Consider the following 25,622-nt stretch of genomic DNA (forward strand, 5'->3'; position numbering starts at 1 on the left):
ACATTCCGAAAATTAAAGAAATCTAGACTATTGTTTCGCAGTGAAATGACTCAATATTAAGGGAGACTTTAATTGAACTATTATTTGTATTTTTATGAATAATTTTTAATGTAACGTAGCTTAAACTAAAGCGTAGTATATCAGACTATTTCCGTGGTAATACCTTTTCATCGTCGACAGTGACGACAGTCCTCATCGTGTCGGTGTCAGCTCCAGAGACTTTATCCTTGTTGCGTTTGAAGAGCCGAGAGAAGCTGATTTTCGGTTTTCGTTCTCCACGAGATCCGTCCACTTCCGTTCTGGAGTACCTTCCGGCGCTTTCAGTGTCGCTTCTAGCAAACAAAACGTATCTTTCAGCGCAACGCGCTTCGTATTCTAATTGCCGCAACAAATTGCAGTTGCGATCACAGGACTCCCTTAAACCCGAGAGAACGAAATGCAAGAAGCGAACACGATTCGCTATGAACTCGTTAAAACTGTGCAGACGAAACCTTATTTAAATCCAGCAATTTATTAAAATATGCACAGCACTAATTCAAATATTAAAAACATTAAAAAATTCGGAAATAAAAATTTTCAATATTAATCAACGCCAGTAAATTTCGTTCGAAGTTATTAGTTCGTTAATAACCATATTAATGAATTATTTTAATTAGAAACTGTAGCAAGGTAGTGATTAATAAATGTTAGATATTAATATTAAACAAATAAAGCGTTGGCAACGTGTGACAGAAAGCGAAGCAATTAGCGATTAATTACAGCGATCTAAAACCATACCAAAATGTTTTCGTGGCGAAACTTGTTCACAGCTAACAACGATAAATTAAACAATTGACTCGCTCATGCACGGGTTTACAGATTACATGAAATCAAAGTTGAATTAAAATGTCTCAATTACGCCTGCCAATTATATTCGTCGTTTTTTCCTGATTAGAATAATTTCGCGTTCGCCGCTTGAAATTCCCACGGTATTAGTTACGACATAGTTGATTGGAGGTTTCAACGGTGGTAGCGTGATATCGCGGCACGCTTTTTTCCTCATTTCCGAAGATCGCGACGGAAAGATCCCCACGTGATCCGGTATACCTCTTTCGAAGCGATCGTGCAGACGCGACGAAGAAGTTGCACAGGTTTGGCAGCCACCAATTTATTAAACGAGCCAGGCGATGAGATCCAGGCGACGTGAAAAACACGAAAATAGGGAGAATTAATGCTGTGTATCGATGACGAGCGTCATATGCACCAGTCACTGCATTAAATTCTCGTCTGAGTTGACATTGTTTTGGATTGGTCGCGGCTTTTCCCACCTCCCCCCCCCCCCCCCCTCCGCGGATCGAGATCCATTCATTTGCATAACTTGAAGTCGACGTCTTTGACGTCGCGTTCGGAATAATTTCACCGGGGCACCGATTCCATGCCGATGTAATTAACTCATCGCGCGATCGCTCTATATTTGAGATGCTGTAATTTTCCTCAAAATAATCGCACGGAGGTCAGCCTAGGCTCATTTTAAAGGGAAAAGTCTCCTCTTTCAGATGCCCTAAGCTATTTTTATCGTTTCTATATTTCAGGCGAGCAAACTTCGGCCAAATAATTTCTCGATTTCGAGCTTTCCTGAGAAGTTTAAATAATTTTTTTCGCGGATAAAACTACCATGGTTGTCAAGAGGGAAGCTTCACCTTTCCAACGCCCCAAACCGGAGTGATCTACGATTTTTTTTAGCCGAGTTATCGCTAATTATGTGAACTCATCCATTTTGGATCCGCCAAGGGACGACCATGATCAGACAGAAAAATCACTCCATCTTTGAGCTGCTGTCATTTTGCTCAAAATAATCGCACGGAGATGGGCCTAGGCTCATTTTAAAGGGGAAAGTCTGCTCTTTCAGAAGCCCTAGGCTATTTTTATCGTTTCTATTTTTTTATTCGAGTCCAGGCGAGCAAACTTTGGCCTAATAATTGCTCAAATTAAAGCTTCCGTCAAAAGTTTAAATAATTTTTTTCGCGGCAAAAACTAACACGCTTATCAAGAGGGAAGCTTCACCTTTGCAACGCCCCAAACCGGAGTGATCTACGATTTTTTTTAGCCGAGTTATCGCTAATTATGCGAGCTCGTGCATTTTCGACCTGCCCATGTCTGACCATGACAAACCCTAAAAATCGCTCTATCTTTGAGCTGCTATAATTTCGCTCAAAATAAACCACGAATTTCTCTGCTGCATCATACAGTGCATCGTCGACAAGATAATGCTTTTTAGATGGATCGATCGGTTTTTTTATTGATTTTCTAATCTTGAGAAATGAGCGAGGTGATTGTTAGTGCGATTAAGCTGGAACTTTGTGCTTTGTTGAATTTATTTGGGATTGGAAGATTGGTTCTGTTTGCATATGTTTGTGCAAACCAATTTTTACTGGGACTTCAAACTTGCTGATAAGTTGACGAAACGATACTCGAAGAACGAATACGTTTTTATGAACATTAAGATCGTGGAACACGAGGGATGAACTAAAATTATTTAGTACAAACATAAAGCAACGTCAGAACATTAACACAATGTGAATCGAAGCCTGGTGCAGAAGCTGGTTAAAAGTATCTCGGTATTTCCCATGACGAGTCGACGTTGACACCGATGAAAGCTTGATGGCATTCATTTGATTTGTTTTTTTTGTCGAGAAGGAAATAAAACAGGCTTGCCTTTGCGTATCGACATTGTCGGGGGTGTTTGATTTCTCATAACGAAGGAGACTAACACTCACTGCTGGCTCCGCAACGTCTCTGAAAATTCGTCAGGTGTGTGCAATACACGTCTCCGAAACGAGTCTCGCTGGAATCGCAACCTTTTTCACAAGAAAACGTCGTGGAGTCGTGTAGACTTTCTCGCACGAGTGTACTCATGATTATAAAAAAGTTTGTGTACTCTTCGTTTTTATATTATTTTTTTCTTAGTTTATTCGAACACGATCTCTGAACGTGGCGAATTAATGTTTGGTACTGGGCTGTGAATTTTGGAGTAAAATTAATATTTCTCTATTGTTTAAAACCCTCTAGTTTTTGAAATTGCAACCACTTGGTTTTATCAATTTTTTCAGCTCGTTTAATTGGGAAAAGCACTACCGGTTAGACACGTAGAAAATATTGGACAATTTTATGTTATAGACATTCACGTCTTGTTAATTATAATAATCCAGATTGGTATTACGGAATTTAGAAACCCCTTTTACACAGGGTGACTCGAAAGTCACTCCGCGCGAAAACAAAATTTGCCAAGCTGTTCGAAACTGTTCTACTATAAAAGCACCGGCAGAGAAATAAGTGTATTAGTTACGGGACTCGGAAAAAGAATAATTGTAACACCAATTTATATATAGTAGTGCAATGTGCTACCAGAAATCCACTACGAAACACCTGGAGGAAAATGTAAACGTATACTCACGACTCGCCGAGGTTTCTTGATGTTGTGCTACCTGAAAATCAATGAGAAAACAAAGGACTTCTTTAATAATGCTTTTAATTCCGAAATTTATTCATCGAATCTTTTCTTTCCAAATTTTCAATTTAAATACTCACATTTTCTTGATAAAAGAAATTTATTAGTATTAAAAGAATCAAATACGATGTATTAAGAGTCTATTATTAGACCATGGACTTTATAAATATTATTGCAAGAATTAATAGAAGATCTAAGACAGTCGAATATATAATTAAAAAAGTAATAGAAGAATTAAATAAGGGAATTTTGATTTTCCATTAAATATCTACAAATGGGAAATTAATTTAGTTGAATTAATAAAGAAAACAATGTAAAATGGCGGTGATAGGGGATGGCATATTTCTCGTGTACGTTCGTCTGTATTTAAAACAAATGTTTTATTTCAAAAATCATATAATACCTAAGTATAATATCATAGCGATGAATGAACTTACAGTTAATTACATACAGCTCTCTATATATTAACTTCATTTGAATTCTTAATTAGATTTACTCTTGCCTATTGCGTTTGTATCTACAAGTACAGATACAAAATGTTCATGTTCATCTCGGTATTGGTATCCTTCTTGTTCGTTATCCATCCATCGTGTTCCCGTGTACATCCGCCCTAGCCCCTTCTATCCGTGTACATAGAAGTGTCCCTGTGTGTGTACGTACGCTTATCGGTGTCTTGTCTAACGTGTAATGCATGTCCTGTGTTACATATGTATCTCGTATTCCATCGAATCGACCGTATAACATTGAAACCGCCAGCTGCTGTGCTCCGTTCTGTTCACGCGATCCGTAATCACGCCCTCCCTCGCTTCTCCACTCTTAAAATCGTACATTTATCATTTAGTTCTCTTTAAATCGTTTCTCGTATCCGAAGCGGCGATCTCTGAAGTATTTTTAAAATGCGCGAGCGATACTGTGCCACGATTGGGTCTTTGATACGTGAAAACTGTGGAGGGGGTCAGTCGTGATCTTCGGTGTTGTCGAGATCAAGATCATTGTGACCAAGATCATGGTGACCAAGACTATAGTTATCAAGGCCATAGTGACCAAGAGCATCGTGACCAAGATCATCGTAACCAAGATCATGGTGACCCAGATCATCCTGACCAAGATTATCCTGACCAAGATCATCGCGACCAAGACTATAGTTATCAAGGCCATAGTGACCAAGAGCATCGTGACCAAGATAATCGTAACCAAGATCATGGTGACCCAGATCATCCTGACCAAGATTATCCTGACCAAGATCATCGCGACCAAGACTATAGTTATCAAGGCTATAGTGACTAAGAGCATCGTGACCAAGATCATCGTAACCAAGATCATGGTGACCCAGATCATCCTGACCAAGATCATCGTAACCAAGATCATGGTGATCCAGATCATCCTGACCAAGATCATCGTGACCAAGATCATCGTAACCAAGATCATGGTGACCCAGATCATCGTGACCAATACCATCCTGACCAAGACCATCCTAATTAAGATCACGTGATCAAAAGAGCATTGCCCCCTCATCCCCGCGAATTTCGCACAAAGGCTCGCCTAACGGATCGACGGACCGGCTTCTAAAAATGTTTCAGAGAACGCGCCGTCGTGTTCAGGTATCCGCGACACCGTCCGTAGTCGTGTCGTTACGGTCGTTAATTTAATAGCTAAACTTACGTTAACATAAATATACATATTATTAGCCTGGTAATAATACATATATAAATATTTATACTCCATTGTATGGCCAACGATCATGCTTCTTACATTATTACAATATTAACCGCCTTAAAGTGTTTAGTAGAAGTTTTACAAAATTTTCAACCCCGAGCCCGCTTCCGCACTAACTTCATTTACAAACCGAATGTTCAAAGAAGATGTGGGGGAACCGACGGCGGCGATCCCGTGGATCTAGGATCCAGAACGCTCGAACGCAAACGCGTCGTTGGGGTCTCTGAGAGAACTTTGACGCGTTTCATCGCGCATTCGCACGGCCACTGTCGATCATCGATCTCGAGAAATTAGCATTTTCTGTGCTGTTTGAACATTTTTGCTATGGACTGTAGCTAGCTCAATATCTGTTCGAATAATTAATTAAGTATTTTATTAAATAGTTCACGGAATACTAAATTAAATATTTAATTAAATACCTGATTGAATATACCTGACGGAACACTGAATTAAATATTTAATTAAATACCTGATTGAATACTTAATTAAATGGCTGATTAAATATTTAATTGAATAACTGATTGAATATTTAATCGAACACCTGATTTAATACCTAATAAAATACCCGATTTGATTAAATATCTAATTAAATACCTAATTTAGTACCTGTATAAAATTTCCTTTTTTCTTCAGCAACAAATAAAAAATAATGCTCACGATGACAGTGGACGTGCGAATCGCGGCCCTTTCGATGTAGTCACTCGCCAGCATGATCATCGCGTATAAATTAATTATCGTTAGCATTACAATCAATCATAGAAATCATTTACGAAATAAGTGGCTTAACATTATTGAAAACTGTACCGCAAGGAATTTCTGTGTTATTCTTTTTGTACATTAACGCGTAATATCCTTAAAACTCCCCGTAAATCGATTATCGTGTCGATGCTTCGCCGCGGTGGCCGTCTCGACAGACTGGACGGTACCAATTAGGCAACGAGAACGTTTTACGATCGATCAGAGGCGCGATCGACCTGTCAGCAATTTTGATTTTTCCGCTGGTGATAAATCGGTTGCAATAATTGACTATTGTAAAATGATTTTCGCGCATGGCAGTGGTCTCTGCAAACGATCGATAACTTATAAAATCTGTTTGAGCTGTTTCTTTAATAATAAAAGGTGGAAATATAAAAAATCTGCAACTAGATCACTATAAAATGTAACTAAATTATTTATAAAATCTTGAGACACCCTGTATAGTTTCTTTCAAGTGTTTTAGGCAGTCGGTTCTGTATTAAATTAATATAAAAATGGCAGGCAATTGAAGAAAATATTTCTGATAAAAAACCATAAAAGGCAGTCGGCTGTTCCAAGCGTCGCCTAATCACGCCAGTGTGAAATAAGACCGATCTCGGTACAGTCCAGCCAGCGATTCGTCCCACGCGCGACGTTCCGCACCGCGGACACGACACAAAGTACTTAATTGGCAACATACATCCACGTAATCGATCCTTAATATCTCCTTAATATCCATCCTATAGTTATTTCACCCCTCGTCTCGCCACCCCCGCTTAGAACGTCTTAAATCACACTCAAGTGTAACCCTATTTTACTCTGCCCAATAATTAGTCTTCCTCTCAAAAATTTCACGGATAACGACAGGTCGCACGGCAATTGGAGTGCAAATGGATAAATAAGTAATCAGTTTAATATTCACGAAGTTGCAAGCCAAGTGCCCCCCGACACAGAATATATATATATATTTATATATTTATATTCATTACTATTATTCAATCTCGTACTATATTTATATTTATATATATATATTTATTTTTATATATATATATTTAATATATACAACACGCAGTAATTCGAATCGTCTTCCACCCGACCAGCTCCCATTCGAACATCTAATTCGATACTTTCTGCTCTAACGCGTACAAGCGAGAGTGTCGTCGAGCGATTCGCGACGATCCGATGGATATACAGGAGTCATTACTGTATACACTGTATATCGGTGTCGCCAGGAATCGATTCGAGATCCCGGGGAACTCGTCGGGCAGGACGATCCCTCTTTGTAAGTGAAAACACGATCGCATATGGAAAAAGTGAAGGAGTGTATGTGCAGAATTCGGAAATGTTTCGTCGAATGACAGACGGTTTTTTGGCGCCGTCTGTCGTCGTCCAGTTCGTCCATCCTTTATCCACCGAACAAACAATTCTTACAAGATTCAATTAGTCTTCCGTACGACGCCGTGGAGACCTACGTTCGTGAACTGATTCGTTCGCTTTCATTCGTTTGCTGTGTGTCGATTACTGTGTTCGCGTGTCTTTCTTCCTTTCTGTGTTTTTGTGTGTTGGTGTGTCTGTGTTCTCGTTTCTCAGATTTAGTTTCGTTCCGCGAGGACTCGGCTAAGCAAAGATCACCCGTACAAAAGTACAAACAACACTTATTGTCGACGGGAATGATAATGAAATTACGAAAGTCGCTTCTCGTGAGAAAGTATTCCGGTCGCTACACCTACTCGCTCTCTCGTTCCGTCTTGTGGAGCTCGGCGAGACCGAGCTTTTGTTGATTGCGATGCTCGTTATCGTTCAGAAAGTTGCCGGAGAGTTCGCTCGAGGCATTATCCTTTTTCGCGTGGAGCTGCCGAAGTTCTCTAAACTGCTAATTGAATCGACAGATTGACGATCAGTCAGTCTTAAATAATACTGTGTCCCAAAAGCTTCGTTATTCGTCTCAGATGATTCCCCTGGTGATTTCAAACAACTTTTTCCTTTGCGGGAATGTTCTAGGTGGCTTCGTTCACGAGTAATCGACGAAAAACGAAAGGCGCCACGCCCTAACACGTCTTCGCTCCGCCCACGCTCGCCGATTGGTCCACGTGAATTTTTAATAACTCGTCAACGAAGCTTTTGCCGAAATTTTCGCAAAGGAAAAAGTTGTTTCATATCATCTGGGAAATCTGTTCCTTCCGAATATAACAAATTTTATTAAAATTAATTTTTGGAAAATATCAGCGAAGATCGTTAACAAATTGTATCGAATCTTTAGGAACCTTGGCAATTGAATGAAACGATAGAACAGTGCAGAATAATGCACTGATCTAAAAAAAAAATCTCGAAAAATCTTTGCATTTTTTTCGACGAGACAAAAAGCTTTAAAAAATCTTTGTCGTCCATTCAGGTGCGCAAATGGCTGCGATCGTTGAGTATTTGTTGCAGTTCGTCGCAAGAACGATGAAATTATCCGACCCGTCGATCCTGCCTCTCGTGCGTCGAATAAAATGAAGCAAACAAAGAAAGAATAAGTGACACACTCGAGGACAGGCATCTTGGGACGTAGGACGGTTATTTGGAAAACGCAACGCGTCCCTTTGCGATCGTTTTCAAGGGCCAATGGAGCGAAGAATACTTGGGAATACTGTTCGAACGAAAGGGAGAATGTCAGACTTGGCCTCGAGGCAGCGAAACGGTCGACAGTGACACTTTGACTACCGGAAGAACAAGACGGAAATTAGAGATTCGATACCTCCAAGTTATGGCAGTTCTTGTGCTTTTTTAATTTTTTTCGAGGTACTTTAGATAATGTAAATCATACTATAAATGGTTTTTATATTGCTCTGATTTCAGATAATTTTTATCTTGCTGTAGACTGAGACAATTTTAATCTTACTATAAATGCTATCAATTTTTATCTTGCTCTAGATTGAGACAATTTTCTGCTTGCTCTAGATTGGGACGATTTTGTTCTTGTTCTAGATTGAGACAATTTTCTGCTTTCTCTAGATTGGGACAATTTCAATCTTGCTCTAGATTGAACCAACTTTAATTTTGCTATATACTCAGACAATTTTAATCTTGCTCTAAATATAGACCATCTTAATCTTATTATAAGATTCATAATATTTTATTCTTGCTCTAGATTCAGACAATTTTAATCTTGCTATGAATTCAGACAATTTTAATCTTGCTCTAGATTGACGCAATTGTAGAATCGACCGTTTGTTCCCCAGTAGGCAAACTGTAATCACGTCGACGTTCCAACGAATTGCCACGTTATAAAACATTAGACATAGAATGGTCGAGTATGGGTGTTTTGGTCGCGACGTTCGATAAATTTGTAAAATTCGTTCTATAAAACAGTTCTCGGTAAAAAGTCTTGGTATCCGTTGTTGGAATGTATCCAGTCTTCGTCTATGTTTCGAGATATAAAAAAGGGTGCTTCGGATGGCTGCAGCTCTGACTAAAAGGTGACACATTGCAATCGTGGCTTACAATTAAACGTTGAATGGAAAGTCTGTGAGAAATAGGTCGCTCTAACTTCTCGTTAACCCTTCGTTTCTCCCTAATGCTGGCTCTCCTTGCACGAACGATACCTAATCTCTTGTAAGATCGCTTATCGATTATCAAAAAATCATTCCCTACGTTTAAAAATTTCTGTAAAATTCGTCGCTTCGCGTAAAAGTTCGCACATTTTCCAAAGGTCTGTTAAAAACGCTGCGACGGCGGGTGGTTCTACGGAGCCCGAAGGGTTAACGACGGTGTCTCGAAATATATCGGTGTAAAAATTGTCCGCGGGTCAGCCGCGGAAAAAATCGGCGCCGGTTTCGATGGACGCCGACCCCGGAATCGGGGAGCAGTGCCCCCGTTGTAAATAATACTGTCCGAGAAACGCTCTAAATTACAAAAAAGGCGATACCGATCACGCGTCAGTCAGCACGTGTGTGCGCCGATGGGAAACGAAAAGACCCGGCTGCGAACCGAAAGCTACAATCGTGGAATGTGTTCGTTTGTCTTCGAACGTGGTGACGGCGCGATATTAATTGAGTTTTTCTCGCGGCCGCACGTGCTGCCTTTTTTATTCCATCCCAGCGGCGTTAACTTTCCTGTCACATTCTCCTGCGTCATTCTAATTCCGTAAACTGCAATTTACAATTTAGCAAAACTAACAATTTCAGCGATAATTTGCCTTCCAGTCTTTTAAATTTTATTTAAAGGTTTAAGTTTAAGGTTGGCAAATTAAATAGCTGACGGTGAATAAAATTGTTTTTAAAAATTTAACTCCAAGGATCGTTGTCACAGAATTATGAAAAATTCATGGAATTAATTATGGAGGAATGTTAATCGTCGCTGGACGTGCAACCGCGGTCTACGATATTTTGTTTCATCTCCATCCCCTCCCCATCCCCAGGACATATCGACGTGTCCGCGATTATTTTTAGAAAAACCTCGACTACAAAATTTGATTTGTTCGCGCTATAACGTGAGTTTTCCATTTCTTTTTTTATTACGGCGAGAACCGGCTCGTCCTCCCGCGTTCGCTTAATTAAATCTCGTTAATCGTCGCCACGAGCCCTGTTCTTGCTGCGAGGATCGCGACTTCGAGTCTCGAGACGATCGTGCACGATGTGACGCAGAGGAAGCTCTGAAAACTATCGAGCATTTTTTCGAAGGAACTTGGAGGTATACGGAGGCTTGCAGACTTTAGCAAACTTCGTCAAACTTCGTTAAACTCTGTCAAACTTCGTCAAACTTTGTGTAATGAAAAACTGCCTTTTACACGTTGAACTTACAACTTTAGAAAATCGTATACCGATTAATAATCTACAAACACGTATCTGAGTCTCACAGAGAAGCTATTGAACTTTGTCAGACTCTGTCAAACCTTGTCATACTTTTTAAAACCTCGTCAAACATTCTCAATCCCCGTCAAACCTCGTCAAACCTCGTCGAACCAAAAGTCCCTTTTTCCACGTTAATTTTCCAACTTGGTTCCATCGTACGTCATCAAGGATCCTCTGCGTCTCGCCGCGCAAGAGATCTATGGATCTCGCGGGGCCCGTGGCTGAATAGCGGACTACTCCTTCCCTCCTAGCATAATACATTTTAAGGACAGCTCGTAAACACGTGTTACTTAAACGATATACCTTAGCGATCTGCGTCTCCCCCGATCCATCGATCCCCGCCGTTTTTCGGATACATCGTTAGACGAGATCATATCCTACAGATCATTTGACGGTCCTCGATGGATCGGGGATCGCACGACGTACAAGTTGTGTGTTAGCGATGTGGTAGAATAATCACGACCTCGATCTTCGCGTGAGAAGAAGAAAAATGGGCGGCGGCGTATCGGCGTCGCTCCCGAGTGTTTTCCTATTTACAAAACTCTCCGCGTCGCATTGTCGAACGCGCAATAATGGCCGCGGTGATCGAGGATCGTCGGGGCCCCGTCGCGTCGATCGCCGACCGCGAGCCGGGCGTCGACGCGCGTGTTTTCTTTTGCGGGCTATACGAACAGCTGCCATCGAAGAGACGAAAAATCGTAGAAAAATAAGGGCTCGCGAACCAGGGGGGAATCGAACGAAATTTACTTTCTCGTTTCGTTTTAGTGTGTGTCCTCTCTCTCTCGTTTTACCACGTTTCTTCCGCTCTGCTTCGCCTGAACGTCCGCCATCGCTCGGTGATGGCCCGGACGCTCGCGTCGAGTATCGAATAAATTAATTATGTAAACCGTCTGCCTTAAACTAGCTGAGATTCGAAGCGGCAGGATCACGCGAGGACACCGTGATCCTCGCGATCATCGGTCCCGTACGCCTTTGCGCCGATCTATAGACAAATCGTCGATTTTTTGAGATTTTTCATTGGCCGTTGTTTTGGCATGGTGATCGATAGAGAGGGGCTGATATGTCTCGATGCTCGTGTTTCTTCGGAAGCTGGATTTTTTTAACCGTGGATCTATAGATCGTGGATAATTGCTGTGCAAGATCGCAGGAATATCCACATGTCGAACGTGCCGCAGTAGGTAAAATTGATCGAGGCTTGTCTATAGTCCGCGCGCGACAAGGAGGCTCCTTTGCGTTCCCTCTCCACCAGCCTCCCCACTAGCTAGACTGACGTCACCGCCTCCAGCCAATAGCGACGATAGCTCCAGCAGTGGGGAGGTTCAGTATAAAGGGGAAGATAAAGGTGTCTTCTTCTCGCGCGAGGACTATAAGTGTCTCTTGGCAGTAATTAAATACTAAGATCTCCAAGAAATGATCAAACTCGTTTACATTAACAATAATGATAAAACAATGTCTTAAACGCTGGAATAAATACTAAAGAATATTTAAAATCTAAGGCGAAGAACGCTGTCTCATTCTTCAAATTCGAATAAGGCTATTGTAGTGTATCGCTACAATATTGTATAAATAAATAAAAAGAATTGTTACAAAATAGCTGAGAATTGGTCGAGTTGTCTCTAGACTGCTGATGCTTATGCTTGAACATATTTTGTCGAACTTGACAGAGCTTTAATACTTTATTAAAGAGTGTATACTTTATATTTTATATTTTTTATACATTTTAAGATTTTCTAACCTCTGTCACAAATGCATCGAGTCCGCACTTAAAAATCTTCTATCAAAAAGATGAGAAAACATATTCTCTTATTAGCACCCCGCTATGGTAGCTGACGTCACTGTTTGCAGTAGTGGGGCGGCCAGTAGAAGGGGCAAACGCGACTTCTTGTCGTGCGAGGACTATAGATGCCTCCTGGCAGTAATTAATACTAAAATCGATATCCAAGACGGTTTTAAAATAATACTAAAAATAATAATCTCGAAATTATGGTAATAGCATAAGCATCGGCAGCCCGTGGACGATCCAAGGCCTCGAAGAAACGCATCGAGCGGTTCCGGATTCTGTCGGCGGGTATTTTAGAACGGCGCAAAGGGTCTCGCAGGAACCGGGCGCGGCACGGCGACAGCTCATTTCCGCGTCGCGGGGAACGCGTCGACGAACGTCGGGGTCGCCGGTTCCGTTCTTAAACGGGCGTGTCCGTTTTCTCGTCCACGTTCGGCTCCTTGAGGTCCGTGCGGCCGTTCACGTATTCGTTGCTCGCGTGTATCGGATTCTCCTGGCCGCCCTGCGGTATCTTCTCGTCGATGATGCGCGGGTCCTCGTGATCCTCCTCGTCCTCGTCCCCGGGGGTGATGTGCGCCTCGCTTCCGGCGCCGACACCGCTCGCAGCTTCCTCGTCGCCCCGACGCCTCGCTGCAACAAGCAACGCCACGATCGGTCAAGGCAAAAGTGTGTGTGGGCGGGTGTGTGGATTTCTTCAGCTTTTTTTTTTGTTTGTTTCGATTTTTTTTCGCGATTTTTCTCAGCCATGTTTTTTGCTCGAATTGTTTTTTTACTTTGTTTTCTTTGCCGTTCTTGTTGTTAGATGCTTGCTTAAGCGATTTCTTTTCTTTTGGGACGTGCGATGCGGGATCCGATAGCACGCGAACGCGCGAGTCAAACACCGTTACCGATTTTGCAGCGACTATACATCGATGGTATATACGATAATTCGCAGACGATTTTAAATTTGTATAATATTTCAACTAGTTTATATTTTAACTACTTAGTGTTGTATGGATGGAGAATACAGAGTGAAAATTTTCTACGATGCTTCGTTAAAGAGTTATGAGCGAGAAACGTGAACCAATGGGAGAACGTGTACAGTTGACGCTCCGCCCGCGCGTCAACGCATTGGACGCTGTACCGGTCGCCAGGGCGGGGCGTCGGTCCCGTGGAAGGGGCGTTAGCCGCGTGGGAGGAGCGTCGACCGTGCTAGTTCTCCGACTAGTCAGCGTTTTTCGTTGATAACTCGAGAACGAAGCCTCGTAGAGCATTTTTGTAAAGGAAAAAGTTGCTTCAAATCGCCTCAGGAATCTCTCCTATATTTTAGAAAAATTTCCTAATGCAACAAGAATTGTGAGGCCCTCTATCTACTCTAATCTAATAAATAATACTATCAGATATTCTCTAAACAAAGCTATCGACTTTCAATCGATCCAACGCTATCCGCAGCATCGACCGCTACAGTTACAATAAAGTTCCACCGGTTCTTACGTCGGTCGTTTCGCCTAGTTAATGAAGTGTCATTTTAACATTTTAACGACAGCGTTTGCATAGGTGAACGCGTCGAATAAACAGCAGTCCGGCTTCCAGGAAACCCAATTAATTACACATGTATTATGGCCGGTTTTTCGCGGACTCATTAAAAATGGCGAGTGTCTCTAAAAAAAATGCTAACAAACTCTCTCGCTGACGTTGTTCACGCGTCAGCGATGGGACCCCGCCGTTGGTAAGCCGGCGCTTCGGTGATCGTGTGACTCGGGCGTTTGCGTTCGATCGATCGATCGAATGGATTTCGTAATCGTAACATTCACAGGCAATTCATCGCACTAAACGTATAAGAGAGTTTCATAATCCAAGCAGAGGTGGTAGACGTGAACAGTGAAACGTGAACGTGGGCGATATACTTGGTACACGCAACAACAGATCTAATAGTCGTCTAACAACACTGAGATATATACCGGGTGTACTCGGATAGATCGGGATCGTTTGGATTTGGCGGACGTCTAAAGGGGACGATAAAACGAGCATGCTTAAACGATCTAAGAGATCTAGGGGGTTAAGAGGGGGGCGGAGATGGTCGTTCCTTCGTCCGGGATTCGAACGAATCTCACCACACTTGCCTTCGGCCGATTGGTTGTCGTTGCTTGTTACTAACGAAGACGTTCTCTCTGCTCGCAGAGGTGGGCCGGTCGAAACTCAAACGGTACACGAAGCTTCCGTCGATGCCATTAGTTTCGTCAATGTCTCTTGCGAATTTTCCATCACTCGCATATTTTTATTAAAATAGATGGTACAAGCGTGGTAAAAATGTTAACGTCTACAATTTTACGCGTTTATATTTAAATTAGCTCGATGGAGGATTTCGTTGCTTTGACGCGCGAGGTGTGATACTTCTTTTCTCGGAAGAATTATTAATTATGGATCTTGACATCTCTTAAACCGTTTTTTTTAGTAAAATAGAAAGGTCGATCGAGGCGAATTCCTGCAGAGTGACGTTAATGATCACGTTTCCATTGGGTTTCATACAATCGACTGTAAAACGAACGAACGCGGCTCGATTAGAATTTAAAATGACGGTGATCGTAAAATTCCATCGAACTTTTCCTTTGGTCACGTGCTGGCCCCGAATGTCTCTCAACACGTGCCGATGCAGGTTTCATTTAATTTACAATTCTACAAAAATTAATTCCACTCCACTTTTAAATCCCCATTTATACTTTCGTAACGTTATTGTTATATTTATTGTATTAACAGATGTATTGAATACGGAATGCACAGAAAACAATAGCGTGTCTATCTCTCGAGGTTTTGCCTTTTCCTTTTCGATCTCCTCGATCTGTCCATCACCTTGATCGGCCGTGAATCGACGAAATAAATAATCGCCGGTCGAACAAGAATTGTCGATTCAACCGCGGAGAAACCGCGGCCCGATAAACGGATCATTCCGAACAATGAAATTTTCATTTGCTCATTGGCACCCCCGGACGCACGTCCCGCGTTTTCCCGCGCTCCTCTCTCTTTTTTTTTTTTACCAGCGGCGTTCGCGGCTCGAGCGAAATGGAAATAAAAAAGAGCTGAACGGAAAACATCGGCGCGGGAAACCGTTTCGTGATCGATCGCCAACGGAATTGATCCGCGAGAGGCTCGACGTTAACATTATACCTGCTTTCCCGCCGGGATTTTATTTCCCCGGGCGGCTTTGTGCCGATCGCAACTTTGAATACATCGGCCCACGCGGTTTATTCGCGTCGGCTTTTTTAAATGCAACGCAAACATTATCCGTCCGATGGACCCGCGTTCGCCCAGACCAGCGAAATCACTCGTTTTGTGTTTAACCAGTTTTATTCTTTTTTTTTTTTTACCTTGCGCCCCTACCTGCTCGATGGGCTCCCGCCGTTTCGCGGGTATTCAATGCGGCTGTTTCACAGGTGGAATTATTGAGCCCCTTCGGTTTCGTTTTGTCGCACGATTTGGTAATTGGGGCTACTTGGTGGTCACCCTCGAACGGTGGGTCCTTTTCGACCCGTGTCGCGAGCATGGACCATTTTGTTTTGATGCTTCAGAAGGTGGATCATTTTTTCATAATTTTTCGAGGCTATGGCGAGGCGAAATTTTGGAAAGTTTGGTTGCTATAATATGGCGAAGAGTAGAAAATTTTCGTTGGAAAAGTCTGATCAGGAAAATCGTGGCCAGAAAATTCTGATTTGGAAAATAGTTTTCAATTGGGAAAGTCTGATCAGGAACATCGTCGCCAGAAAATTCTGATTGGTATAATAATTTTCATTTAGGAAAGTCTGATCAGGAAAATCGTGGTCAGAATATTCTGAATGGAAAAGCAGTTTTCATTTAGAAAAGTCTGACTCGGAAAATAATCTTCAGAAAAGTCTGACTCGGAAAATAATCTTCAGAAAATTCTGACTTGGAAAACAGTTACCATATAGAAAAGTCTGACCAGGAAAATTGTGGTCAGAATATTTTGACTTGGAAAATAGTTTCCAATTAGAAAAGTCTGACCAGGAAAATCGTGGCCAGAAAATTCTGATTGGGAAAATAATTTTCATTTAGGAAAGTCTGATCAGGAAAATCGTGGTCAGAATATTCTGAATGGAAAAACAGTTTTCATTTAGAAAAGTCTGACTCGGAAAATAATCTTCAGAAAATTCTGACTTGGAAAACAGTTACCATATAGAAAAGTCTGACCAGGAAAATTGTGGTCAGAATATTCTGACTTGGAAAATAGTTTCCACTTAGAAAAGTCTGACCAGGAAAATTCCAACCAATAACCCAGTTTCCCCATAGAAAATTCCTTCTTGAAAAACTCCATTCAGAAACTTCTGACTCAGAAAACCCTACCCAGAAAATTCCAACATAGAAAATTAATCTACTCGACTAAATCCCCCAGGAAAAAAATCGTCCTCGAGGCTGGAAAATGATTTTCCCCTTTAGAAATAGAAAAACGAAAGTCGAGGCGCGGCTGGAAAAAAAAAGAACCGTAAGAATTGATAATCGTGAGATGTCATCGCGAGGGTGCAGGAAGCGTTCGAAAAGGTCCACCTTCCGAGGGTCAAGGGACACAGAGCCCATGGTGTCTGTGCAGTGATTAAGTGGTTTCCCGTCGATGAAACCGGGCCGACAAGCGGTGCCCGATAAAAATGGTCGTTGGAGAGAAAAAAAAAGTGATGGCTAGCAGAGAGACGAGCTGATGATGAACGAGGGGCGGGGAGGAGCGAGCAATACTTTGCAGATAAAAAGGGGGTTATGGGGGGTTTGGTTGCTGGTTTTGCTTTTGCTGCCTGAGGTGACTTACCCCTGGACAGTGTCATGCCTAGAACACGGAATCGCAAGGTAATTGTTGTTGTTTCTCCTTACTCTTTACTTGGCCCGACTTGCATGCTGTCCTATCGGTAGCGGCACAACACACAAGACATTTGTATACATACAAATATATATATATATAATTATGTACTGTAGATAGATAGATGGATAGATAGATGTCAAATAAATATTAAAACAGTGTGGCAGCTGCGGGGGGATCGTGTGGACCTAGAGAACAATACCCATCGCACGACATTTTTTTTCTTTCGGTTTGCTCTTTGAATTTTTCGCTGCTTCACTCGATGCACAGGATTTTTGAATTTCCCGCAGATAATTTCAATTGTCCGAGGATGTTTTTCGTTTGAGTGACGACGATGGGAACTTTCGAGGCATTCCCTCTCTATCGTCGCTGTAATAGACGTACAACGACGAGTGTGTAAAGACATTTTTCAAAGTGGAAATAATTTTTTAAAAATTGAACTCGATGGATTTAGTGGACAAGGTTTAATAAATCTTGGAAAATTGTCTTTAAACCGAGACGCCCTTTATGTTGATAAATTAAATATTAAGGAGACTATATCATAGCGTGACAATAGAGAGGGAATACGGTTTCTGTCTGAACCGAAGCTCTGCATAAATTGAACAATAAAAGAACATAAAATTTGTGGAACATTAGATTAAAAGAAAAATATTCGAATTTCCTGAGGTGAAATAAATCAGCTATTCAACATTGTGACAATCAAAAGCGAGAACGTTCTCACATGTAGCTCCACTTAAACACAACCGAGGACCTCGTATGACTTGACATCTACCTGTGCTCGTCGTATAAAAAAACTTAAGCGACAATAATCAAATGAACAATCAACTGTAACTCTTTGTCCTCTTGCACACCGACAATAAACGACTACGCCGTTCTCCTTGTCAGCTCACAGAGTGTGAAACCTCGCTGAAAAAGAGAACCCAGAATTCCATCGTTTTCCCGGCAATTCTCGACGATTGTTCGCAAATCTTTTCAACAATTTTTCAGAAATCTTTTTTCAATTCCTCCGCGATTAGCTTTGAGAATTATTCCCAAATATTTTTTAAATTATAAATTTTCAACGACAGTACACGAGAAATCGCCATAGGTGGGGAAAGGAGCACGTGACTGAATATTGAGAATAATTAATCGTGAACGAAGTACTCACCTGCGAAGCACCAGCGGCCGGTTGCGCGGGCAAAGATGAAGAGGAAACTGACGAGGATCAGCAGCAGAGCCCCGACCACGATTCCGATGATGGAACCAGCGTCTAAATCAACGCCTGAAATTTGGTAAACGGATCTTTAGTCGTCCCCGTTCCGATCACCGTCCGAGACCGTCGTTCGCAGAGAAACAAGTCAAATGTAGTTAGGAAGGAGTGGGGGCAAACGACTCGCGCGCCGCTGAACGCCACTCCCAGCACGTTCAGCGACACGTGACTCGCCATCCCCACTCCTTCGACACCAGACGTGACTTAATTACCTGCGAACGCTGCCTAAGACTTCCCTCACAACACCGATACTCCCACTAACTGACTGTTCGCTACGTTGCCGGGTAAAGAGTCTCTTGCATGTAATATACAGGGTGTCCCTTTTCAAATATCTTCGTCATTTTTGCCAGCACGAAAAAATATATAAGAATAAAATTTGTTTGGTTTTTAGTTATATATTATAAAAAAAATACGAGGATATTCGAACGTTCGTGCAGAGAGAGACACGCTGTATAGATCCGACGACTGCCCCAAACACAAAACTCACACAAACGCGTATGGAAAAAATGGAAAAAATATCTTGGACACCGTCGCGCCGGCGTCCAATTGGAATTCCCGGTGATCGACGGACAGTGTAAGCCAGCCGAGGCTTCGACACCTCGGTGCGCGACGATGACGGACTAACAGCGGGGGTCCCGTTTCCCGAAAAATAATTGCGCTTTTTCTTCGTTCACACCTGGCCTTTGCGAAACGTCGAACAGAGAGCTGCAAGCGCAAACAAACAATATTTCGGGAAACGCGCGCTTCCGGCGGGAACACACGCCGCGTGACGTCGCTCGGCTCCGACGGTATAATTGTTCTATTGTCGAATTCCCGATCGTTCTGGTTTGTCGAAATTTTGACACGGTATGTACCTGTCTCAAAATATTGAGCTGTGCGTTCGAATCTTATGAGATTTAATAATTTTTGTATTATGAATTCAATGAATAGTTATTCATTTTAAAGGGAAATATTTTAATCTTCTATTCGATTCTTGGTGAGCACGATTAAATGGCAACACTGTATTCTCTTATAGAGCATGAAATTCCATGTTTAACAATTGTTTACTTGAGAATCATAGCTTCGAATGATTATTAAAAAATTCAACTAATCTAAATTGTTTAGCGGATTCGTTAAAAATAAATCTAGGGTACAGTATTTACACCGGGAAATTCGCGGTAGTGTGAACCGAACGACGCGGGGCCCCGCGTCCTTTCAGCCGGCTAGCACGCGTTTCGGGAAAACGGCATCGAACAGGGCATTCAAAAGCTTTCTCTGCGATCGCCGATTGAAACGCGGCCGAGCTAATATTTAGGCGAAAAAAGAGAGAAAGAGAGAAGTGTGCGCAAAGAAACGAGAGCGAGCGCCGATCCTCTGTGTGTACAGTGTGCTGCCTCTGCCTGCTGCGAGCCGTGCGCGCGAGTGTGCTTGTGTTGTGTTCAGCGTCCGGCGAAAGCGTTAATTTATAGAGAAGCAATCGAACAGAAATCTATTCCGCGTTTCATCGAGAAAATATGGATCTACCATTCGGCGGTCTCAGTGACATTGATCAAAAACGTTACATTACACCCATACACGTATATCTATGTCTATATATCTATATAGTTATATAAATCTATATATCTATACATATCTATATATATCTGTATTTATACATAGTTTTATATATACCTGTACTTATATATAATTTTATATATATCTATATATTTCTCTATATATATATATCTATACATATTTATATATAGTTATATAGATCTATATATTTATATATGTATGCATGTACACACATATATGTGACGCCAATGCCGCAGCGCAGAGTTCCATTGACGCGGAATCCATTGACAAAATCTCGATCGCGCTATAGATCAGTGGCGGTCCCCTTTTCGCTTGGAAAATGTTGTAGACCGCTTTGCATCGCTGACAAAAATTTTATATCTTGTTTAGGCGTCATCTTTGGAGCCAAGGATTTAATATTTAATATTTAAATATTTCAATATTTAATATTTAATATTTTAATATTTAATATTTCAATATTTCAATATTTCAATATTTCAATATTTCAATATTTCAATATTTTAATATTTTAATATTTTAATATTTTAATATTTTAATATTTTAATATTTTAATATTTTAATATTTTAATATTTAATATTTTGTAATATATCGGCTGGAACTCGGCGCAGAGGGGCAGCGGCGTCGTCTACTTACGTATAGTAATTTGAAAGAATGACATTACCTAGTGCGTGCATGTGTTCGGAGAGCTTACCATAGAAGTGACTGAACGCCCCTGTGTGAGTGCATGCGGTGAAGGATCGATATCGTTAGAAGACACATCGAAAGTACATAGTGACGGCTCGGAAGCCGACCAGAGCAAGTCCATTGATTTTAAAATTTAAATGAACAAGAATTTGGCAAATAGATAATAAAACAATACCACCCTACCATTAATAATACAAAGATCAAATTAATTAAATAAAAGTACTCCTATTCTATAGAAAAAAGCAAAATTAATATTAATAGTTAATTATTTAATAGAATGCTTTTACAGAATATTTTGGTCAGTCATTCTTTATTAGATATAAGTACTGTGCTATATATTATTAATTTATTTAGAAGGATTGTATGTTAAAAGGTGCTTCCATTAATTTTTGAAGAAAACTGGACCTGCAATGATTGTCTTCAGAACCGTCAATGTACAAAAAGAACAGAGACAGTGACACAGAAAAGAGAGAGAGAGAGAGAGAACAATCGAATGAGAAAACAGAGAGATATTCTAATTGATATTTTCGGGCGAGACCCGAAGGTGTGTAATGACGGTGACGTGAAGGTGACAATGAACGTGACGTAGATCGATAGACAGCGAGTGAGTATGCTCGGCTGGACGAGACGAGAAGTGACGAATATATGAAGTGCGTGTGTGCTAACAGCATGATCGACAGTTCCACCAGTGATTTTTTCGAACGTTTTTTTTCGTCGCGATCCGCCGATTTTGTGGCATTTAATCGTCGACGGATGATTAAACAGTCGACGAAATAATTAACTAGCTAGAATCCACTGTATGGCATTATTCGATCCTTAAATCTTTAAATAAATCAGCTGGAAGTTTGTAAATAATTAGGTTGCCCAAAAAGTCCAACAAACATAATTAAAATCCCCTTGAATTCACGAGCAATTAAAATTATTTCAATAAAAATAAATTCTTGGAGACTACATATTTTTTTAAATTATTTCAATTGATAGAATTGATAAATCTTTGATTTTAATAAAGAATTGATAAATATTTGATTCAGAGTTTAATAAAATTGGAAAATTGGCCGATAAATATTACTTGATTTTTAATTACTACCACCGATAATTTTCATGTATAAGGTACTGATAAGAGTTGCTATTTTTCTGTCAGATTAAGGAAATTCAGTGTCTCGCTAGACTGGTGCGAAGTGATGGTGAAATGATTCGGTAGGATTGATCGGCGATGGTTGTTCCGATGGTTTACCTGCGGGTTCTGTGGAGGTTGATAAAACGATACTGTATTCGTAAGCTCCTTCGTCGTTGCGAGCTTCCAGGACGTATACCTTCTCTGTGTCGGATTTCTGAACGCTGTCGATAGAGAGGATCACGCTCCACGCTCCTCTTCCCTAAAACAATAAATATAAAAATTATTGGGAAAAAGTACCTAAATGAGCATCAAGAAGAAGGTATAGTCTAGTATGAGGATATTCTCTATGGACAGTTTAGTATGAAAGCGGAATTAAACAGGGTCAAATGGAGCAAAGAAGGTCCAATATTCTATTGAAATTGTTATTATTTTGGTAATGGACAATTTATTACTCGACGCGTTAAATTATCACTAACAGCCCCAACAAAATATATTTAAATTGTCCGTATTTTCGGGATGGACAATTTATTACTCGACGCGTTAAATAATCGCTAACCACCCCAATAAAAAACAGAAAATTCAAACGCGCGTTCCCACGGCTAGAAATACGAACGCGCGACACCAAAAATTCGACCGCCAAAACCCTCGTATCGTCGAGATTCCACTGTTTTCCACCGGACACAAAAGAATTTGCCAGTCGAAAATCGAACAATCGCGGACAGGTGAAGTGTCCGCCGCTCGACGTCGCGATTTTCCCACGAAAAAGGTCTCGCTATTGCTCACTGTCGCCCGCGCGACAAACCGAAGGAAACAAAAACCCGGCTCGCCCGCGAGAGCGTAACACGGTTCCAGCCGCGCGTGCGAACGCGACGATCAACAACATTTTTGCCTCATTTTCTCCGGTGCCTTATTGTTGCTCCTTTAACCATCATTCTTTAAAACATTTTTAATAACTATTCCGTTTTATTTAATGTCGTCGTAGCTGTGTTTGAAGAGGTTTGACGTAGTTTGTCTCTCGTTTGGCTCATTTGCTTTGCTGCTCTATTGTTGATCTTTGGACTATCATTTTTCCAAATATTTTCAATAATTATTCTGTTTTATTTAACATCGTCGTAGCTATGTTTAAAGAGGTTTGAGACAATTTATCACCCATTTTTCTTATCTTTTCTGGTGCCGTGTTGTTGCTCTTTTAATCGTAATTCTTCCAAATATTTTTAACAATTATTCCGATTTATTTAACGTCGTCGTAGCTGTGTTTGAAGAGGTTTGACGTAGTTTGTCTCTCGTTTGGCTCATTTTCTTTGATGCCCCATTGTTGCTCTTTTGACCATCATTCTTCCAAATATTTTCAATAATTATTCTGTTTTATTTAACATCGTAGTAGCTATGTTTGAAGAGGTTTGAGGCAATTTGTCACCCATTTGGCTCATCTTCTCTGGTGCCTTGTTGTTGCTCTTTTAATCGTAATTCTTCCAAATATTTTTAATAATTATTCCGATTTATTCAACGTCGTCGTAGATATGTTTGAAGAGGTTTGACGTAGTTTGTCTCTCGTTTCGCTCTCTCCACGTCGATCCCACTATCTCCTTGTCTCCCTCGTCAATCCGCAGTCTCGTTTCCTCCTCGATACACTGCCAGAACCAACGAGCAATTATATTCCATCGCCATGGCGCTTAATGGGTTAGAACGATCCGGTATCACGGCGGGTATCAGAAAACTCGCCGGTCCCATAATGACGGCGTCTCGGATCCGACCCGCGTGTTGAATCGTTACAGAACAATCACGACGGCCCCGATCGGCAAAGCCCCGGCGCGCAGTCGAATTATTCCGAGCGATTGCGCGTGCCGATTCGTATCGGTGCTCGCGCCGGAATTTCATTAAGAGCCGTTTGATTAGCGGGGAAAACTTTCCAGTCACGCGGACGCTTAAAAAAATGCGCGAACGGCCCGGAATGCGCCGTCGCCTTTTGTCCAGGACGATGCCTCCGGGTTTCCTCCGCGTTTGCCCCTCTGCCCCCAATTTTCGTTCCTCCGCGACGAGCCTCGCCGCATTTCCCGCGACGGGGCTCCTTTTATTTCTTTTTCGCGCGTTCGACGTTCGTTAAACACCGTTTATCCACCTGCGAGGCGAATTTCTTTCCTACGGCTCGCAAGATTTTCGCGGAGAGCGTTCCTCTTCTCCGCGCATTCTGTTCCCGTTACGCCGGCCGGATATCGGAAATCGTTGCGCCTCCGTGCGATTTCTCTCGACGCTCAATGTCAACCGGCTTCACCGTACCTTCCCCTCGCGACTGCCTGCGGAATTTCGCGACTCCCAGGATTCAACGAGACAATCGATATATAGGGACGTTTTATTGATAAGCCGCATTAGACTTTCCAAGCAGTTGGCAATTTGATTCGAGGGCGAAACTTCTCTCCGCGACGTTCGACGTTTTTAAAAGTCGATGCGGCTTTCGTTCACGGTTTACTGCAGCGTTATCTATTTATCTAGATATTCGGAATTGAACTCAATGTTTAATAACGAGCCTCAGAATACTCTATAACCAGCCATTCTATTAAAAAAAATGTAACAAAGATTTTATCAAAATTATGGAAAATTAACAACAAGTTAAAGTGTCTAGTTACATTCCTGAAGCTATTTCGAGCAAGTTTTTCCTTTGCGCGAACCTTCTACGAGGCTTCGTTCACGAGATATGAAAGAAAAACGAGGAGCGAGAGCAGCCGGCGCCCCACCCACTCGGTCACGTGGCGCAGCGCGGTGACTCGAGGGAGGAGCGTTGCGATACCTAGGCAGCGATTGGTCAGTGTTTTTCGTTAATATCTCGCGAACGGAGCCTCGGAGAAAAATTTTGCAAAGGGAAAAGTTGCTGCATATCATCTCAGGAATCATTCTGTCGTGTCAGAGGAAATTGGATGAACAGGAAATTGGTTAAATGAACAGAGTCCTTGGAAATTTACCAAATCGACAGCGGTCGAGGTCTCAAGCCGGTTACTCTCGTCGGGGCGACCCTCGTTGATCTTCTCGTCGTTCACTCTCCACAGGAAACGGGGCCTTGGGTTCGCGTAGATGGTGACGTTCACGATCCCCTTGCGACCAATCACGTATCCGAAACGCTCGATGGTGGTTTGCGGCTGCGGAGGATCTGCGAAAAAATAATTACCGATTTAATTTCTGCCTCCAGCTGTCATTATTTATCAGCCTCTTTCTCAGTAAAATTTTATTCATTAATAAATGTCTTGCAAACTACTCTGCAAACTAATAATATCAAGATATATTTCATAAATATAAATATACTATTTATATTATTTCTATATACTTACAGTACACTTGCAACTGCATGGTGGTCTCCTTAGGCTTGTCAAGGGCCACGTGACTGGCGATGCACCGCAGAACTCTGCCATTGTCGGTCCAGTCCAAGCTGCGCGACGCATTCTGCACTGCCAATGAATTGTCGTGCACCTCGGAATCGTAGATCGTCGGTCTCTCCTCGTTGCCAATCGGTTCGTCGTCTGAGGGCAGAGTAAACAAAATGGTATTTAAGAATGATCGTGGGAAATTCGAGAAATCAATTTCGAAAAGGTAATCACCGAGAAATAGATGCACATCCGCTGCTGGTCTTCCACCTGAGGC

The 25,622-nt window shown here is 41.6% G+C and overlaps 3 protein-coding genes across 3 annotated transcripts in view; all 3 read right to left on the bottom strand.

The window, feature by feature from the left end:
* Positions 1–25,619, bottom strand: part of Fas3 (fasciclin 3) — a gene marked incomplete at its 5' end in the record, with an annotated part of 28,961 nt that extends 3,342 nt beyond the window's left edge. Inside the window, 8 exons of the mRNA XM_078194675.1 lie at positions 164–332; positions 2,695–2,775; positions 3,434–3,464; positions 18,535–18,648; positions 22,110–22,251; positions 24,950–25,134; positions 25,313–25,501; positions 25,580–25,619. Of these exons, the coding sequence (XP_078050801.1) occupies positions 164–332; positions 2,695–2,775; positions 3,434–3,464; positions 18,535–18,648; positions 22,110–22,251; positions 24,950–25,134; positions 25,313–25,501; positions 25,580–25,619 (951 nt within the window). The remainder of the gene's footprint in view (positions 1–163; positions 333–2,694; positions 2,776–3,433; positions 3,465–18,534; positions 18,649–22,109; positions 22,252–24,949; positions 25,135–25,312; positions 25,502–25,579) is intronic.
* Positions 3,868–12,568, bottom strand: LOC144477273 (uncharacterized). Its single transcript, XM_078194874.1, has one exon. The coding sequence runs from the start codon at positions 5,000–5,002 to the stop codon at positions 4,379–4,381; it is 624 nt and encodes a 207-aa protein (XP_078051000.1). The 5' UTR covers positions 5,003–12,568; the 3' UTR covers positions 3,868–4,378.
* Positions 12,757–17,418, bottom strand: LOC144477274 (uncharacterized). Its single transcript, XM_078194875.1, has 2 exons — positions 17,340–17,418; positions 12,757–13,180 (listed from the first exon to the last, which is right to left on the bottom strand). The coding sequence occupies exons 1-2, from the start codon at positions 17,353–17,355 to the stop codon at positions 12,951–12,953; spliced, it is 246 nt and encodes an 81-aa protein (XP_078051001.1). The 5' UTR covers positions 17,356–17,418; the 3' UTR covers positions 12,757–12,950.
* Positions 25,620–25,622: the final 3 nt, after the last annotated feature.

The sequence above is a fragment of the Augochlora pura genome, chromosome 11, assembly GCF_028453695.1.
Source record: "Augochlora pura isolate Apur16 chromosome 11, APUR_v2.2.1, whole genome shotgun sequence".
NCBI lineage: Eukaryota > Metazoa > Arthropoda > Insecta > Hymenoptera > Halictidae > Augochlora > Augochlora pura.